Source organism: Juglans regia, chromosome 14 (assembly GCF_001411555.2).
Source record: "Juglans regia cultivar Chandler chromosome 14, Walnut 2.0, whole genome shotgun sequence".
Lineage (NCBI taxonomy): Eukaryota > Viridiplantae > Streptophyta > Magnoliopsida > Fagales > Juglandaceae > Juglans > Juglans regia.
In genome coordinates, this window is record NC_049914.1 from 25,660,012 (window position 1) to 25,672,232 (window position 12,221).

General features: G+C 37.1%; 3 protein-coding genes across 12 annotated transcripts; 1 reads left to right on the top strand and 2 right to left on the bottom strand.

Annotated features, from left to right (window-relative positions):
• Nucleotides 1-961: 961 nt before the first annotated feature.
• Nucleotides 962-4,661, top strand: LOC108998704 (zinc finger A20 and AN1 domain-containing stress-associated protein 8). Of its 3 annotated transcripts, none has more exons than XM_018975355.2 (3): nucleotides 962-1,086; nucleotides 1,210-1,294; nucleotides 3,696-4,661. In XM_018975355.2, exon 3 carries the CDS (start codon nucleotides 3,709-3,711, stop codon nucleotides 4,267-4,269), a length of 561 nt encoding a protein of 186 aa, XP_018830900.1. In that variant the 5' UTR covers nucleotides 962-1,086; nucleotides 1,210-1,294; nucleotides 3,696-3,708; the 3' UTR covers nucleotides 4,270-4,661. The 3 variants fall into 3 exon arrangements, with proteins under 3 accessions (XP_018830900.1, XP_018830901.1, XP_018830902.1); XM_018975356.2 differs by having other exon boundaries at nucleotides 999-1,092; XM_018975357.2 differs by having other exon boundaries at nucleotides 1,005-1,080.
• Nucleotides 4,662-5,860: 1,199 nt separating this feature from the next.
• LOC108998706 (PRELI domain containing protein 3B-like) lies at nucleotides 5,861-8,268 on the bottom strand. 7 transcript variants are annotated; one of them, XM_018975365.1, is made up of 3 exons: nucleotides 8,144-8,268; nucleotides 6,796-6,871; nucleotides 5,861-6,606 (listed from the first exon to the last, which is right to left on the bottom strand). In XM_018975365.1, exon 3 carries the CDS (start codon nucleotides 6,579-6,581, stop codon nucleotides 6,024-6,026), a length of 558 nt encoding a protein of 185 aa, XP_018830910.1. In that variant the 5' UTR covers nucleotides 6,582-6,606; nucleotides 6,796-6,871; nucleotides 8,144-8,268; the 3' UTR covers nucleotides 5,861-6,023. The 7 variants fall into 7 exon arrangements, with proteins under 7 accessions (XP_018830910.1, XP_018830911.1, XP_018830908.1 ...); XM_018975366.1 differs by having other exon boundaries at nucleotides 8,132-8,268; XM_018975363.1 differs by having other exon boundaries at nucleotides 6,796-6,884; nucleotides 8,132-8,268.
• Nucleotides 8,269-8,853: 585 nt separating this feature from the next.
• LOC108998705 (protein slowmo homolog) lies at nucleotides 8,854-11,782 on the bottom strand. 2 transcript variants are annotated; one of them, XM_018975360.2, is made up of 3 exons: nucleotides 11,676-11,774; nucleotides 11,107-11,144; nucleotides 8,854-9,645 (listed from the first exon to the last, which is right to left on the bottom strand). In XM_018975360.2, exon 3 carries the CDS (start codon nucleotides 9,626-9,628, stop codon nucleotides 9,071-9,073), a length of 558 nt encoding a protein of 185 aa, XP_018830905.1. In that variant the 5' UTR covers nucleotides 9,629-9,645; nucleotides 11,107-11,144; nucleotides 11,676-11,774; the 3' UTR covers nucleotides 8,854-9,070. The 2 variants fall into 2 exon arrangements, with proteins under 2 accessions (XP_018830905.1, XP_018830903.1); XM_018975358.2 differs by lacking the exon at nucleotides 11,107-11,144 and having other exon boundaries at nucleotides 11,676-11,782.
• Nucleotides 11,783-12,221: the final 439 nt, after the last annotated feature.

The following is a 12,221-nucleotide window of genomic DNA, read 5'->3' on the forward strand; positions in this document are numbered from 1 at the left end:
GTGAAAACCGACTGTATCGGCGCGGTTTTGGGGTAAAACCGACGCCGACCGATAGTTTATTTTTGGGGGAGGAAACCGGCCGAAACCGATCGATGGGGAGAAAAACACCGGCCGTCTCGACACCGGCAATTCTCTGGCGGTTCACGGTCGGTTCATCGGCGAGTTTCGTCTGAGAGAGTAGAGAGAGAGAGAGTGTCGCAGAGGAGAGAGAGCGGGGATGAAAACTGCGCTGCGTCACTGGGAAGAAGACGCCCGAGGTTGAAGACGACCTAATTTCAAAACGACGCCGTTTGGTCTAAACCAAACGGCGTCGTTCTACTTAATTTTTTTTTTAATACGTTATGAATAAAACGACGCCGTTTGGTTTAATACCAAACGGCGTCGTTTCAGTTATGTTAAAACACAACTGCAGACTTAAAACGACGCCGTTCCACTTAAACTTAAGTGGAACGGCGTCGTTTTGAATACAGAATATATAAAAAAAAAATAACATTTCTTTAATCGGCCGATTCAGCGGTTTGAACCAGGTTCGAACCGACGCCGAACCGGCCGATATCGGTTTATACTATTTTCTGCCGCACGCCGACCGGTTCTTCACCGGTTTCGGCCGGTTCCGAGTTCCGGCGGCCGGTCTGAGTCGGTCTAGGTCGGTTTATCGGTTTTTTGTACAGCCCTAATAAATTCCCGTAATTGAAGAAGAATTCAACGTTATCAGTCATTTCACAGTGATCAACCGACCACCATGCGTGGCTAATCCTCCCTCCTATTTCCACTGGTCCGTCTTCCCCGAGCTCATCCGTTTTGGTGAATTTAACACGTCCCACCTCAACTGGCAAAACTGTTATTAGCACTTCCCGAGAGGGAGAAACCGGGAATGTCAAGAAAACACGTGCAACAAATAATAACTCTCCACGTCTCCCCTAATCAGTAAAGAGCGTTCGTTGGCAGAGAAGGAAGGAAAAGCCTTTTAAATACCAAAAACAGAGAGAACACAGACGTAAAAATATAAGTCATCTCTCTCTCTCTTCCTCTTCTTTGGCTTTGCTTTCTCTCTCCTCGGCGATCCCTAATCTTGTTAGGGTTAGGGTTAGGGTTTATAATCTCTTCCTTCATCTTCTGTTTTGTGGTTTTTGGTTATCGATCTGTTTCTTCCTCTTTCTTCATTAAGTCGCTTATTTGTTTGTTTTTTGTTCTATGTTTTGGACGCAGGATTTGAATCCGATGCCACTGTGAACTCAGAGATCGGTCCCGAAGGTATCATTTCTGAGAGGTTCTTGTCCCCACTGGCGAGCAGGTTAGCTCTTTTGCATGAGTATCTGTGTCAGTGTGTATGTATGTATATCTGCTTCTATAGCTTCTTGGTATGCATATTTGGCAAAAGTTTATAAGGGATTATCATAGGATTTTAGTGTTAGATTCATCGATGCATGAGAACGTGGACTTGCTAAAATTTTGCAATGTTGTGGTTAAAGTTCGAGTTTTTTGTCGTATCACAGGGAAATACTTTCCGTTTGGAGACAAAACTTGAGATTTCCTCGTTTGTTTTCATAACCATTCTCATCTTATCTAATCATTTCCCAAATTCTCACACAAAATAAAATAAACAATTCAATTTTTTCAAATTTCAAAACAAAAATAATATTAAAAAAATATATTCATACAATATTTTATTTAACTTTCAACTTTTATCTCGTCTCATCTGATTTTATCTGTGAAACAAACGAGGCTAGTATTCATTTTTGGGAACATGAGAGAAACTCAAATATTTGGCCTTTCGTCTGTTGATGAAATTCTTTTTAGGTGTAATAGGAAGTAGTCCTTAACTGGCCCATTATTTTTTATGAAGCATATTCCTTAAACTTAGCAGGACGTATTCGTGTGTGCTGGAATTATGGTATTTTTTTTAGAATTGTGGGTAAAGGTAGTAATTTTCAAAAATAAAATTGATCGTGTGTAAAGCTGGTGTCTTTGTTACACTTCATTGCTGTGGATATAGCTTGTCTCTCGTTTAAAGTTGGAAAACCTGTGTTTCATTGGGAAAATTGTGACTTCTAAATGTAATGCATGGGCATATAACATCTTTTCACGTATGTATGTATGGAAAAAATCTATTCATGTATGTACTTGGTGCTGTTATACCATAACTAACTGATAAACATGTGCTTTCAGTTTTTATAGATTGATAAGAGAAAAGGCTCGAACTAGTACAAACAATGGTATCTGTAACAGTAGGATTAGGTTTGGATGAAGTAATGGGGCTAGTGGAGAAAGATAGGACTGCTGGCCTTGCTATTGATCACAACTCTGGATTTGACTTACTTTACTGTTTAACTGTGACCTTGCCATTCTACTGAGTGAGGGGGGAAGAGTTTTTTTTTTTTTTTTACCTTTATTATGTTGAGATAAAGAATGACAGATAATAAGCAGCCCTCTGTTGATGATTATGGCTTTGGGGCTTCATGACATGTGAGTTTAAGGGCTTCAGATTGTGGGAGAATATGCGTAAGGTAAGGTTTAGAATAAAGGTGGCTAATGTTGAAGAAATGTGGTTTCATAAGGTTTCGCCATGTCAACCCATCTCTTACCAAGCATGTGTCAATCTCCACGCCTCAAACTCGATATTTGTTATGGATGCCATTGTCTTTGCTCGCCAACAATCCTAACTCCAATCATTTGGCATTCTATTTGAACAATTGGTATCGAATAGTAAGAAAAAGTTTCCCAACCCAAAATATCCATGTCCTCTGCAATGCTGATATGATACTTTATATCAATTTCGCTCTATCTCCGCCATTTGGTCTTTGCCCTATCTCTATAACCCTAAATGAATCTTTGAATTGTCTCACAATTTCTTTGTAAGTATTGTCTCACAAGTTTTGATTTGTAATAGTTTCACATTTCTTCATCTCAAGTGTATGAGCTTTAGTTCAATGGTACTTCATACCTGTGTGAATGGTGTAGGCGTTATGATTGTAGGTTGCCCATTATGTGTCTTACCATTAAAGCAACGAAGAAAAAATTATTGGTCTTGATCTTATTCCACTTGGATATGTTATGTCTCACAAGTTTTGATTTGTAATAGTTTCACATTTCTTCATCTCAAGTGTATGAGCTTTAGTTCAATGGTACTTCATACCTGTGAGAATGGTGTAGGTGTTATGATTGTGGGTTCCAAAACCCATTATGTGTCTTACCAATTAAAGCAATGAAGAAAAAATTATTGGTCTTGATCTTATTCCACTTGGATATGTTATTAGACATTTGTTGTTTGTAGACATTTGCTTGTTTACACAAAAACACAAGGTTTTTCTTGGTAACTGGCATTAAAGGTCATTCTTCCTGGGCTGAAATAGATGGGTGCTTTATTTTTTGGGCTGAGCAAAATATATTGGAGTTTATAAAAATGAAAGCTTTTATCCAGATAACTTACCAAAACTTGCACTTAAATTCTTGTTTTTACTTCTTTCCTCATAAGAATAGAGATATTTGTTTATTTATTTTTCATTAAATACTGATATTTACAAATCTTCCGTCCATCTTTGGATTGAAGTAGTATTTTGTTTTAACCTAATGTGGATCTAGATGTAAATGCTTTATTTCTGTGGTTATGTTGCGAATGTGTGTATGTGTAGGATGTAGTTTCATTTTATTAGTCTTTTCTGGATTTTTAGATTTTCTAGCGTTCTTTGTTGCAGGAGAGTTGAAAAGATGGATCATGATGAGACGGGATGCCAAGCTCCTCCTGAAGGTCCTATTTTGTGTGTTAACAACTGTGGCTTCTTTGGTAGCGCAGCTACCATGAATATGTGTTCCAAGTGCCACAAGGATATGTTGTTAAAACAGGAGCAGACTAAGCTTGCTGCATCTTCCTTTGGAAGTATTGTGAATGGATCATCAAGCAGCAATGGAAACGAATTGGTTATTGCAACTGTGGATGTGGAAGTCAACTCAGTGGAGCCAAAGGCCATCTCTGTGCAGCCATCCTTCAGTTTCGGGGCAGGGGAGAGTAGTGAGGCAAAGCCATCCTCCTTCAGTTTTGGCTCAGAGGAGAATACTGAGGCAAAGCCAAAGGAGGGTCCAAAACGTTGTAGCAGCTGCAACAAGCGGGTTGGTTTAACGGGGTTCAATTGTCGGTGTGGCGACCTTTTCTGTGCAGTACATCGCTATTCTGACAAACATGGCTGCCCCTTTGACTATCGCACTGCTGCACGTGATGCTATAGCTAAAGCCAACCCCGTTATCAAGGCAGAGAAACTTGATAAAATCTGAATTTGTCTGGGTGGAGTTCCATGTGTTGAAATTGGACCTCAGTTTCATCCATGAGATGCTTCCTGAGTTTCCTGCATATCTTAGTGGTGTCCTTTTATATTGTTATATTTGCTGGGAGGCAAGGCATATTAGGACATCTCTGCACTTTGAAGAACTCTGTACTAGGGTGTTGTGAGAAGTTGTATGTTGCCTACAGTGTCTTAAGTCTTTAAGAACATGTTTGGAGAGTGTGATCATATGAGAATTTTGTGAATAATAGTAAGATAGTTTGTGAATAGTAGTGAGATAGCTTGAATTAATGTTTTGTGAGATTTTGGGAAAGGTGAGAGAGAAAGTTGAATAAAAAATATTATAAAGTTAAAGTATTGTTAGAATATAGTTTTGTAATATTATTTTTGTTTGGTGATTTGAAAAAATTGAATTGTTTTTTATTTTTTGTTTAAAAGTTTTGAAAATTATAATGATTAGTTTGAAAGTATTTGTGTTGATATTTGAGAATGAGATGTGATGAAATGAGAATTTTGAGATGACTTTGGGACATTACAAAACATTTTTGCAACGGCATTGTAAATTATCGTTATGGCTTTAATGGTATTATCCTAGTTATAAATCTCACTGAACAGCTTAATGGTGCGTGATATAATTGTATTGAATGTCTGAATCCTGGAGCTACTTCCTTTGAAAATTATTTAAATCTTCTATGGTAATGGATATATATTATTTCTGGAGGCACTGAATTCCATAGCAGTTGTAGAGAGAATTACATACATCGCAATTCACAGCAAATGTTCTTGTAGGAAGATTTCACTTTTGGTCATTGCATGGATATGGAAGCAGTCCTCAATTTTTAGTTAAAACCAGCGGTGGTGTTTTTCTATCCTGGGAGGTTGGACGACAACTATACTAAAATGCAATGACATACGATTCCTGATAATCCATGGGAAGAATTACGACTGTAGTTTTTAAGTTAAGGTGCCGTTTGAATAATGAGTTGAGATGAAAGTTAAATAAAATATTATTATAATATTATTTTTTAATATTATTATTATTTTAAGATTTAAAAAAATTAAATTGTTTATTATATTTTGTGTAGAAATTTAGAAAAATTATAATGATGAAATAAGATGAAACAATTATTATATCCAAATGGAGCCTGCCAACTGTAAAAATAGTTTGCATAGACAAAGTAGAACAAATTGATTCTGAGTCAAGCTTGGTCAATTTAATAAACAAATTGAATCGAGTTTGAATCTTGTTGAGTTGATCTCAAATGACTTGTCTGTATTTTGTTTTATTTACATACCCAATTCAGGTCCAAGCTATCACTAATGCTTCTGGACAGTGCACCGGCGCAGCATCCTACGACAATTTCACAGAAACCTTGCTGTATATGAAGTCTATTCTACTTCATTGTAACAGTACCTTTAAGAGATAAATACCATGATTTACAAATTTCATACAAACTCTTGTAAAAATGTGGATACTACTTTAAAAAAGTGTAAAAAAAAAACTATTATTTATTAGTATAACTCACTTTTTTACAAATGGCGGACTTGTTATTTAGACTTGTACATGGCATTACTCGATAAGATTGAAGAGATTTCAGCTGGCATATAATCCTTTAATCATTCGGATTTAAAGAATAAAGATGTTAATTTTAATCACATCCACATGTTCCTCACTTCTTAAGAGATACTTCCACACAAGTTAAAGAAGAGGATTTTAGCTTCGAGGTTCGGAACTTCGGATTTGGATTAGAGACCAATCTGTGCAGATTCAGCTTCAAGATATATACAGATCCTCTCCATAACCTCTCTACCCGTAGCACTATACTTCACAACCTTCTCTGCATATCGTTGCTCTGCCTTTTCCGCAATTGATGCCAGTGCTGGTAAAGGCTTTATATGAATATTAGTCTCCTGCCTGCAAGTTGTCCATATTTTTGGATTATCTGGGTGGGGTTCATATTGGATCTTTTCCTCCACTTCAATGAACTTCTGAAGACTGACATTTCGGGAAGTGAGTTGCATCGACCGTGTTTTGGCATCGACGATTGTTGTTTCAATACAGTGACAGACATCCTGACCGACAATTTTGCGTATGAACCATGGTCCAGGGAAATGGACAGTGACTGCACGAGCTGTGTAAAGCTTCTTAGATATAGGGTCAACCTTACAGCTTAACGTGTCAACTTCAAGGATATGGGTTAATATGTGCCTGTTCTCATGGTCAGTAAACTTGCGATAAGATGCAGAAGTTACCCGCTCCCATGGATGCTTGTAAATGTACTCTTGTGTGTATGCTTTGACCATCACGTTTTTTTATTTTGGCTTCAACCTGATAAAGAAACGCCACATTAGATTACAACTGGAAAATGAATACCACATGTTCAGGCATAGCCTGGTTTCTAGAAAGTGATACACACAAATTGGATGATCATCACAATTGTACACGACATAAGATTACTGCACTAGTCATTCCAATCATAAACCTCACCAAAATGTGGGAAATAATACACTTTACTACCTCCAACTAGTAGGTGTTTTACGCTTTGTACCCCAAACTGCCAAAACTGATGCCTTGCTCCTTCCAAGTACCAAAACTGCAAAAATACCCTTGTACAATCCCAACCGTTAGTATGGATGAAAAATAGGTGACAAGGTACACGATCTTGATTGTCAGAGCTTAACTTATGGTGCACATTGAAATTTCTTTGATAATTTGATGGTGCAATGAGTCAGCTTTGGATACAAAGTGTAAAACATGGAAGGGTTGGACAGTAAAAGTGTATTTTTCTCAAAAAATATCTGTTGCTTCTTAGCCAAAAGGGGCTGCCATGATATTAAAAGTGCCTTGAGCATAGTTTTCTCCACCTTATTCCGTTGTACTGAATAGCCTACAAGAAAGATGCTAATCTGCTAGAAAAGCTGTACACATTCCAACCTAGTTTGTCTTTTTCAATCATTGCAGACCCACAAGACAAAGAAACTGACATTCGAAACCTTCCCCAGCACCTCCAAGAAAAAGTAAAATGGCCAAATTTCTAATAAACAGCAACCAGTTGTAAGGTAATCCGAATCTAATATAATCTTCACACGAACATAAAGTCCTACCGATGCATCAGATAAAGAGACATGGAAGTTGTTAAAAGCTCTCTAATCCGAATCTAGAGAGCTAGCCTCGTTTGTTTTCGGAGATGAGATGAGATGAGATGAGATTAAAATTAAAAAGTTGAATAAAATATTGTTAGAGTATATTTTTTAATATTATTTTTGTTTTGGGATTTGAAAAAGTTGAATTGTTTATTTTATTTTGTATTGGAAGTTGAGAAAGTTGTAATGATTAGATGAGATAAGATGTTTTTCCAAAACAAACGAGTTGTCATGCAGGATCCTGGAACCCGTCATTTATCTTTGGCCTTTAACAAATTACAACAAGCTTTTATCTTGTAAATCATCCCTACTCATTGTTGCCCTTACAAATTACTCAAAACCAACCAATAAACCCCATCCAATCCAACGAAAAAACAAAAATGGCAACACTTTTAAACCTCCAACGGTTTTAAAGAATCCTAAAGATCCCTTTTTTCCGTGTTCTTCTTACTGCAAATGAAGGTGATGTATGGACTAGGATCAATTTCATTGCAGGTTGTTAATGCGACAATACCTTCTGAGTTATTTGCATGATGATTTCCACATTATGTTCAAAGACTAAGACCAATACACACTTGTGTTTGGTCTTCTAACACACACAAGTACAGTTCAACGAGAGCAGACCATAAAATATAGTAAATAGAGAGAAAAGAACGAAAAACCAAAGCAGAGGAGGAATGAAGGAAATGTATATAGCGAACAGAGCATACCTCAAAAATTACCTGCTGTTACGAAGAGTCAATGGCACTATGGCAGTCCCGAAAGACTAAAGAGTAAGATCTCAGAGAGAGAGAGAGAGAGAGAGTCAGAGGAAAAGTAGAGAGAATAAGCAAGAATATGCCAAAGGCATGTCTCCTTTCTGGCAAAATATAATTGAAGAATATCCAAAAATTCGAATATATTATATTGCATGAAGGGATTTTTTTTTTTTTTTCCCTTTCGTTGGCGAGAACCCGTTCTCTATACGACGAAATTACCTCAAGGACTCCGCATTCCTTCCTAACGTATAGAAGAAGCTGAATTCAGCAAAAAGACAAAAGAAAGAAGTACGGAAGAAGATGAATAACGCTTTGGTCTTTCCTTTCCTTTTCTTTTTGAAAAAATTGCTAATCACGTCATAATTCCCATTAATTGTATTTTCACGTCCAAAGTAGCATGCTTCAAGATTAAAGGAGGTCTGCTTAGTCAAGCTGTTAATGCTGTAGGGGAAACATTGCAACGGTTGATAACGAAGCAACCATACAGCCTTGTTTCTTATCCAATAATTCATCAATTCTTTCAAGGAGAACAGCTTCCAGTTGAGTCATGAGCAGTAAGTAGGTATTATACAGCTCCTGGCTAATCTTTCAGTAGGAAATGGCATAATCATTTGCTGGATTATGGGGTCAGATTAATCAATCATACACTTATCTCTACAGTATAAAGCATCAGATAGCTCAAACCTCCAAAGCAAATGGAAAACGCATAAGAACAAAATGTCCCAAAGTTACATATCAGTTGATACACATTCAGCCAATCCACGGGAAATTCAAGGCTGAGCATCTATGGTGTTACACTTTCACATTCTTCTGTTACTTTATACTTCAAAAGAGCTTACAAATCTTCGACCTACTACTATAAATGACCAAGATTGAATTGAAGCAGCTGAATTATAGCGAAATCCCGCTAGATTCAGCTTCAAGATACTTACAGATCCTCTCCATAACTTCTCTACCCTTAGCACTGTTCTGCACAAACTTTTCAGCACAACGTTGCTCTATCTTTTCTGCCATTGATGCCAGTGCTGACAATGGCTTAATCTGAATGCTAGTCTCCTGCCGACAGATAGTCCAACCATCTGGATTATCTGGGTGAGGAACATACTGAATCTTCTCTACCACTTCTACAAACTTCCGGAGACTGATATTGCGCGTATTGAGTTGCATCGACCGCGATTGAGCATCCACAACTGTTGATTCAACACAATGGCAGATATCCTGGCCGATGATTTTGCGAATGAACCATGGTCCTGGAGCATGGATAGTGATTGCTCGAGTGGTGTAAAGCTTCCCAGATTGAGAGTCAAGCTTTCTGTTCAATGTGTCAACTTCAAGTATGTGAGATAATGTACGCTTATTCTCAGGGTCAGCAAACTTGCGCCAAGATGCAGAAGTCACCCGCTCCCATGGGTGCTTGTAAACATACTCCTGAGAGTATGCTTTAACCATTATGTTTTTCTGTCACTCTTCACCCAGAGAAGGAAACAAAAAGTTAGTTCACTAATGAAGGCATAGCTGCAAATCTTTGGGTTAAGTTGATTTGTGGTTGAACAAAAGCGCATACCAAAACATATTCATCAAAGAAAAGGGACTCCATAATCTTAGGGAAACTCTTTTCCCCCTCTTGTGTGTCTATTTCATAAACCTACAAGCCCAGAGGCCGACACGTATGGTTCTCTAGTTTCAAATCTTTTAGTGCCCATGAAGATAATTAAAAAAAAAAAGCTTAAAAGAAGAAGCAAGCAAAAGAACACAGAAACTTGTCAAATCAGATGCATTTAAAGAACACAGAACACCTCATAGCTATACAGCTCATCAAACCAGAGGCATAAACACAATTGAGTATACCTTTGATCAATAATCAATTACCCTATCCCTATCAATGACATCTCAGGAAGAATTTTGTAATATCTGGATTTAGTATGAGATGGTGGTGAATGAGATGCACATTGTTTATGAGGAAGAAGTTCTTTTTTGATAAGTAAGATAAAATGTTATTGATTGAAAAGTAGGTGTAGCACAAATACACAGGAAGTATACACAAAGTACACCTTGCAACAACTAGGTGCTATAAATGGATACAAGCAAATTATGAAAACTAGTCCTGTTACAATCAATGACAGAAGCCCAGGAAAGTGCGTTGAAGAAGAGTATTTTAAGCTCGTGCAAGGAACACTATGATTGATTGTAACAGGGCTCTGATTGTAATAATTCTGAGGAGTTCTGATTGTAACCTTAATCCAACATTTTGGAGTATAAGTCCACATGTTACTTGAGTTTTCCTTAAATCGTTACAGATGGTATCAAATCTGGGTTAGGGCTTGACTCATGTCACGTATAACAGAATTATTTGACAAGGACATCATATATTTTTTTTATTGGCCAGGTGTCCGAGAACAGCGTCCCGACTAATCCCAGTGGTGCACAGGCGACAAGGACATCATATATTTAAGAGGGTAAATTATAATACCTCAGATTTAGTATGAAATGGTGATAAATGGGATCCTATATTACTTGAGAGAGAGAAGTTCTTGTGATTTACAATGATTCCAAAGGATTCCATTTGTAGCATTGACTAGTCTTTTTAGAGTATAAGTTCATATGTGACTAGGCCCATTAGGGCTTACATTGGTCTATTCATTACAAAGTCACTTTCACAAATTGAAATATCCAAATTAGACACAGAACAAAAGCATCCATCATTCTAACACAAACTTCAATAAATTTTCAATCAACAACTACGTTCTCGTAGTGAGCCACCGCCCCTGCTCATCATTATAATAGTATTATGATTTATTCTTTTTTTTTCACCTGAAAAATGCAACACTATTTGGGCTGGATAATAAAAATTAAATATATTTACTTTCCCTCTCATGCTGATTAAAATGTTTCTAAAAGCCAAAAAAAATAAAACCTTCCAAGCTTACCACTAGAAAGGAGATGACAAATCTGATCATTGTAGTCACTGCAAAATCATTCAACTCTATGCTCAATCACATTGCATATGGAATCCGACAAGAAATCTATTACTTCGTGCGAAAGCTAATCAAAACTTAGTTATAGCTGATTCTTCTTTATTGGTTTGGGTAGGATAGTTCTTTTTTTAACAGCACAACTCAGTACCTCAGAAAAAAGAAATGGAAAATAATAAAAAGTACAAAATTCAAACCCAATACGGACCCAAGACAAATATTAGAAACGCATCATTTAATTATTCGTTCGTATTGAAATGAATTTATTAAAGCAAGCACCTTGTTTCAAAAGCGCTTCTAACTTGTACTTTGCTCTTACAGAAACCCCAACAAACACTAAATAACCTACCCAATAACCAATCAAAGAAGAAAATACTGTAATTAAATAGCATTATAGACCCTTTTTCTTCGATTTTCTTTGACTAAACTACTTGTTAAAACAGAGAAGAGAAATGGACGAATTATTCAGGTCAAAACGGAAGCTTTTAATTAGAGCAGATAATTATAGATCCGAGAGAGAGTACCTTGGAGAGTTTAGTGGTTTCAGCTGTCGCAGTCTCGCAGACGAAGGAATGAAATGTCCTCCCCAGAGGATTGATCGCAGGTAAACAGAGATGATGGATTTATAGATCTCTTGTTGTCCAAAACATACAACCATGGGCTTAGCTAATGTATATATATATATATATAAGCCCAGATGTTGGGCCACCTTCAGCTCATGTAGCCCATCATGTGTACAAATTAAAAGCGTTTCTTGGGATATTGGGCTTGAGGCCCAGATATGCTATATTTTTTTCAAGGGTCATCTGCCTAAAAGTGAGATATTCTCTTCATTTTGCTCATGTAGATATCCTTCATCTGATCAAATTTGACTTGGTTGGTTGATTGAGTCCCTAGGGTTTTTGCTCTAAAATGATCAATAAATGTTGTAAGTATAACTCACTTCATATGTCTATCTCTCTCTCGCTCACTTCAAGCACTAAAATTTGAGTAAAAACTTGAGGAGATATTTTTCATAATTGTGGTGAAGGGCCGGCTCAAGGGGTACGCAACTAAGGCCACCACCTAAA

Excerpts from the sequence above, each read along its gene's own strand:
- LOC108998704 (XM_018975355.2), top strand. The coding sequence starts at position 3,709 with ATGGATCATGATGAGACGGGATGCCAAGCTCCTCCTGAAGGTCCTATT.
- LOC108998706 (XM_018975368.1), bottom strand. The coding sequence starts at position 6,581 with ATGGTCAAAGCATACACACAAGAGTACATTTACAAGCATCCATGGGAG.
- LOC108998705 (XM_018975358.2), bottom strand. The coding sequence starts at position 9,628 with ATGGTTAAAGCATACTCTCAGGAGTATGTTTACAAGCACCCATGGGAG.